Source organism: Fundulus heteroclitus, chromosome 16, assembly GCF_011125445.2.
Source record: "Fundulus heteroclitus isolate FHET01 chromosome 16, MU-UCD_Fhet_4.1, whole genome shotgun sequence".
NCBI lineage: Eukaryota > Metazoa > Chordata > Actinopteri > Cyprinodontiformes > Fundulidae > Fundulus > Fundulus heteroclitus.
This window is the reverse complement of record NC_046376.1, coordinates 20,337,811-20,343,810: the sequence shown is the minus strand read 5'-3', so window position 1 is coordinate 20,343,810 and position 6,000 is coordinate 20,337,811. Positions and strand designations below refer to the sequence as shown.

The window sequence follows — 6,000 nt, the reverse complement described above, 5'->3', positions numbered from 1 at the left end:
CCCTCAGGGGACCATCAGTATCTCATCAGGAGCATGCCAAGGCGTTGTAGGGAGGTCATACAGGCACATGGAGGCCATAGATGCTGTTGAGCTTCATTCTGACTTGTTTTAAGGAAATTACTTCAAAGTAGGATCCGGTTGTTGTGTGCTATTCCACTTTAATTTTGAGTGCGGCTCCAAACCCAGAACTCCATGGGTTAATAAATTTGATTTCCATTGATTTTGTTGTCAGCACATTCACCTATGTAAAGAACAAAGTATTTAATCATTTGTTCAGATCTAGGGTGTTATTATAGTGTTCCCTTTTATTTTAAAGCATTATTTAAAAGTTATGTCCAATATTAGTGTAGTGTTAACTTTTAAAAAGGTACTAATCCAGTGGATTAGTTTTTTCACTGAATTTACACAACACAGCCAGGCGATGTTTGGATTGATTAAAATAAGGTCAGTTGGCCTTCAAAGACTGAAATCCTGTCTCCTCAGACCATTTTTACATAATATAATGCTTATTACTGAGCCTGAGATGGGAGCGTCCAAACGTTGCATAACGGTCCTATATGTCGATGGCCTCTTCGGGTTTGATGTAGGATAACAAGGTAAAAATAATGGACCCTCCTGAGTCGCTGTGCCTCAACATTTTGACTTAAGATTTTTCAGAATTACCGTATCTGGCAGACGGGTCCATCCTCAAAGCGCCATTATGGTGCTGCTTTTATTCTATGTCCTCCCTCAGCACCGATTATAGAGTTCAATGCATGCACTACCAAGACCAAACTGTAGATCGGTGTCTTCAGCACGATTATAGTTGACCACAGTCACAGTTATTAGTGTGTTCATTTCTTCAATAAATAGGTCTGAATTTTCTATAGCTTCATGCTGTATAGAAATATTTAATTTGATCCAAGAAATTGCTGCAAAGCCATGGACAATGCAGACGACTCTCCCTGTGGCTCTACGCTTTCCCAGGAGTGAATGCTGATTGTCAGGACTTTGATGCAATCTACTGGTTCCCTTATATAGGACATTTTTGACCAATCTGTATAATCTGATTGAATTTGACTTTGTAAAGTGCCTTGAGATGACATACTTCATGAATTGGCGCTATATAAATAAAATTTAATTGAAATTGCAAAATTGAAGATTAGCACTCAACTAAACCCAAAGGAGATTAAATACCAGACCATCAAAAATAACTTGACTGCTAGAGTAGTTTATAACACTCAAAGATATTAACTAAAATTGCCTCCTTTAATATATATATATATATATATATATATATATATATATATATATATATATATATATATATATATATATATATATATATATATATATACTGCAAAAATTGAGGATTTCTTGATTTTTTTCAGGCTTCATTTTTTGCAATGTTTTCTTGAATCCGTGTACAAATGAATCAGCTACAGCTGATCCAAAATGATGCAACCAGTCAGACCAAGAGCAAAATGGATCATATTCCACAAGTCCTTAAAGCACTGCACTGCACTGTTTCTAAAAGGAGGTATTTTTAAATTCTGTTAATGGATTATGAGGCACTGAAGGTTCTCAGGACTAAATACATTTCAGAGCTGCTGGTCAGGTACGGACCATAGAGACTGGGCAGGTAAACACTGAGCTGCTTGCGGTGTTCCCAGCACCAAAACTAATTATTACCACCATCCTAAAATACAAACCTAAGCCATTTTTGCCAAAATTATATTTATTTATTATTTATATATATATTTGGGGGTTGGTTGGACAGGAAAAAAATTACAGGCCATTTTTTTTTAGGAAGGCGGTGATATTAATTTTCTATGATCCTCAATGAAACTGTTTAACTCCTTGAAATCAGGGCTAAAAACTAGTACCTGCAGCATGGTCATAAAGGTCAAAAGTTACTTTATCAGTTAATTTTATGTTAACCATGTATTGTTTATTTTATGTTTAAAAGCACTTACTCTAAATTTCGACTTACTTTGCTGAACAGATTTGAAACCCAAGCAGAACCTTCACAGGCTCCCCACCTGATTTTAAGGAGAAGGGTGATACCCCGCCTGGTTCGGGTGAACAGCTCGTCCAATTGGTGCAGAAAGCAGGAGAAGGGTTCACGATCAAGAGAGAGCGGCGGGCAGGTTTAGGAATAGCTACACGGATTCTTGTTGGACAAACAAGAATCTTTGTATCCTCCAGGATGAGCCGGAAAAGATGATGTCTGGGTTTCCCACCTGGACCCGTTACCCTGCGACCCAATCTCGGCTAAGTGGAGGACATCAGTTAAAACATTTAAACGACAATCAGCTTCATCCCATAACGCGTTTCATCAGCCATTAGTTCGTTCTTCGGTTGTCGTAGGCTCGAGACAGTTTCTGTGGCACACAGGTTTATTTAACAATAAGGTATATAAGTACGAAATGAGCCATTTGAACCAGTTTATACAGTGATTTCATTCTCATTTTTTCTGCATATTTACAGTACTGTCTAGCTGCTTGATTTACATGAGAGAACAGTTTCTCATCAATTCAAGTTTAATGCGAGAGAGAGAGAGAGAGAGAGAGAGAAAATAAAATAAAAAAATGCTGCACAAAACTCTCCGAACACTAAATCAGCAGTCAAAAACAATTACATATTTCCCACCACAGGCAAAACAGGTTCAGTACTTAATGACAATTTCTTTAGAATAAAGAACAGACAAAAGCATGGTTTGAAAATCTGCAAGACAATCGCTGGGACCGCAGAGGGGGGGGGGGGGGGGGGGCAGGTAAAAAGAACATTCTGGCACCTGCCAACGTGAACGAGCTTCAATACAGGCTTCTCTTTCACCAGCATGTTGTGTTTTGTGTGTGCAATAGGTATCCTAGATCTATACAAATACGTTAATCTCCTTTAGACTCTGCAAACAGGAAAGAAATTAAGGCTTTCCTAAAGGCAGTCCTTTTGACAAATAAAAATGGCATATTAGAATAAATTAGCCAGAAAAACTGAGAAACTGGCGAAACAAAAAAAAAAAATTCACAGACAACTTTACAGACTTCGCAACACAAATACAATATTTATCTGCAAAGGTACAAAATAAGGATTTTTTTTTTGTTTTAAGATTTCTTAAAAAAAAAAAAAAAAAGTCAATTGCAAATAATAAAAGAAAAATAAAATAAACCAACAAAAGACCAGCGCGAATTCTTGCAATGCTGGTCTGAACCAAAAAATATATTCTTTGTCTTTGTTTTCTTCTCAACAGCAATTATTAAATCACTCCGTTTTCAGAAAAAAGGAGTCTGTGGTGGAAGGAAAGTTCACAGTCCGTAGGCCTCCTAAGACTTTTTTTTTGAGATCAGTAAATAGAAAAAAAAAGTGGAGCGGGCCCTTTTTCCTCTGTCTCAAAATGCTACAATCCTTCAACGAACCTCTCCAGCGTGTCTCCTGTGGCGTCGCCCACCATGTTCATGTCATTGCTCAGCCCTCCTCGGTTCGGCGTGTTCAGCTGCGGGAGCATGGCGCTCTGCTCCGCCATGTGGCCCTGGTCCATGGAGCCCGACATGGGGCCGAGGCCCGGGTGAGGGGAGCCGGAGTGGAGACCCCCGTGCTGCGGCGAAGGCTGCGGCTGCGTCCGCGGGGAGGAACCGGAATGGGGCGCTTGCTGCGAGGGTGGGTGGGGCGACTGCACCGGAGCCGGGGAGCGAACCTGGTTCCCCAGGGCGTTGGCCATGGCCTGGCCCGGCAGGTGGGCTCCGGTTTGGCCCTGGCCCGGCAGCAGGTGAGGCTGTGGACTCATGGAGTTGGCCTGCGCCGGGGAACCCATCTGCTGCTTCATCATCTGATGCTGGAGCATGCGCTGCTTGAGGTGGTTGGGGAACCCGTCCATGCCCATGCCGGGTTGGCCCATCTGCGGCATGGCGGGGACCGAGCCCATCGGACCCGCGGCTCTCTGCATGGCCATCTGCTGATACGCGCGGAGCTGGGAGAAGCTGGCGGGGCCTTGCTGCTGCGGGGGGAACTGGCTGTGACCCTGAGGCAAGCCTCCCTGCTGCTGCTGCTGCTGCTGCTGCTGCATCTGCTGCATCCTGAACAGCTGATGCCGGTGGTACTGAGGGCTGCCGTTTTGAGCGGCATTCATCATCTGGCCCTGGGGACCCATGGGTGCCATAGCTTGGGGCTCCACCGCCTGAGGAGGCTGCTGCTGAGGAGCCATCACGGGCCTCTGCATTTGGTTCATAGCTGCCATGGCCTGCATTCCTGGCTGTGGGCCGAGCATGACCTGCGAGTTCTGCTGCTGCTGCTGCTGTTGTTGTTGTTGTTGTTGTTGCGGCGCCTGGCTGGCCTGGTACTTGGCCGCCCTCTGTTTAATGAACGCGGCCATGAGGTGGGGGTTAGACTTGAGGATGGACAGGACCTGCTGCTGCTGCTGCGGGGAGCTCGGAGACTTGAGGGTGTGCAGTAGTTCCTGCACGGCACTTGGAGTAATATTTCCAGGCATTCCCCGGGGCATGTTCTGCTGCTGCGGCGTCATCCCCTGCTGCGACGGCCCCTGCTGCGACGGCATGACCCCGGGCATTTGGAGAGCGGACTGCGGCGCCATCATGGGCCTCGGCAGGGTCGGGGTCTGCTGAGGCATGGGGGCTCCCTGAGCCTGCTGCTGGGGCGGGATCAGCGGCTGATGGCTCTGGGGGTTCGGCATCCCTGCGCCCCACTGGCCCTGCGGCACAGCCTGCATCACCTGCGGACCCCGCGGGCCCTGCATCATCTGCATCTGGTTCTGCATGGGGCTCATCATGCGCGGCTGGCTCATGGGCATCCCGTTCATGGCGTATTCCCGCTGCTGCCTCGCCTTGGCCGCCATCTCGATCTGTTGGGCCACCTTCATCGCCGCCAGCACGTTCTGCTGCTGCGACTGCTGCTGCTGCTGCTGCTGTGACGGAGGAGGAGCCTGCTGTTGATGCACCATGTTAGGCATAGGAGACAGCTGCTGATGGAGCGGCGAGGACTGTGGCCCCGGTTTGCCCTGCGGCACCGGCGTCGTGGGCTGACTGCCGCGCCCGTTGCTGGGGAACCCTTGGCCGATGTTGCCGGGGTTTGGCGTTTGCTGCTGCTGCTGCTGGGGGTGGTTGGGCATGGGCTGGGGGGTCTGGGGCGTATTAGGCTGCTGCACGGAGTTGGGGGTCTCGGGGCCGGCTGAGGTAGGCGGCGATGGCATCGGCATGCCTCTTCCAGCCATGGTGGCCATTCTGCGGCGCATCATCTGGGCCTGCTGCAGCCGGTGCTGCAGCTGCTGCTGGCGAAGCTTCTGCTTGATGTTGAGGCAGAACGGCACGGGACACTTGTTCTCCTGACAGTGCTTGGCGTGGTAGCAGCATAAAGCGATGAGCTGCTTGCACACAGGACACCCGCCGTTGGTCTTGCGCTTGCAGCCCTTGGTGTGCTGGACCACCCTCTTCATCTTCTGGCAGGAGGCGAGGGAGCAGTTGGCGTTCCTGCACTGGCAGGCGTGCACCAGGGACTGGATGCAGCGCTGGATGCTGAGACGTCGACTCTCCTGAGGACTCTTGGAGGCCTCGCCGCTCTGGCTGTTGCTGTCGTCGTCGATGCCCAGACCCCACTTCACCATCTTGTGCTCGTGGCCCTTAGTGTTGTAGCAGTTAATGCACAGGTCGTAGTCCTGAAGGCAGAGAAGGAAACATGTTGGAGATTTTGAGCTTTGACCCCAAATCTAAATTCCCTTTGTGGGACTTTATCTGACAAACACAAAAAACGACCATCAAAAACTGTGAAATGATGAAGTAATACCAATGGTTTTACAGGGTTCCTACAGCATAAGGCAAGTTAAATTCAAGACTTTTTAAGACTTTTTAATGCCACTTGAAATAAAAAGTTAAGACCAACTTCACGATAAACAAGATAAACCAGGTTGCGACAACTTCACCCAAATGTTTATTTTAACATAAACCATTACTTTCTGGCTCAGTAGACATGTTTAAAATTTTGAAAAACATTCCATATAGGAAGAAAGCT

At 47.4% G+C, this 6,000-nt stretch overlaps 1 protein-coding gene across 2 annotated transcripts in view; it reads right to left on the bottom strand.

Annotated features, from left to right (window-relative positions):
* Positions 1 to 2,982: 2,982 nt before the first annotated feature.
* Positions 2,983 to 6,000, bottom strand: part of crebbpb (CREB binding protein b) — a 55,974-nt gene continuing 52,956 nt past the window's right edge. For both annotated transcript variants that reach the window (XM_036147992.1, XM_036147993.1), the window contains exon 31: positions 2,983 to 5,647. In XM_036147992.1, coding sequence (XP_036003885.1) covers positions 3,380 to 5,647 — 2,268 coding nt within the window. In that variant the 3' untranslated portion in view covers positions 2,983 to 3,379. The remainder of the gene's footprint in view (positions 5,648 to 6,000) is intronic.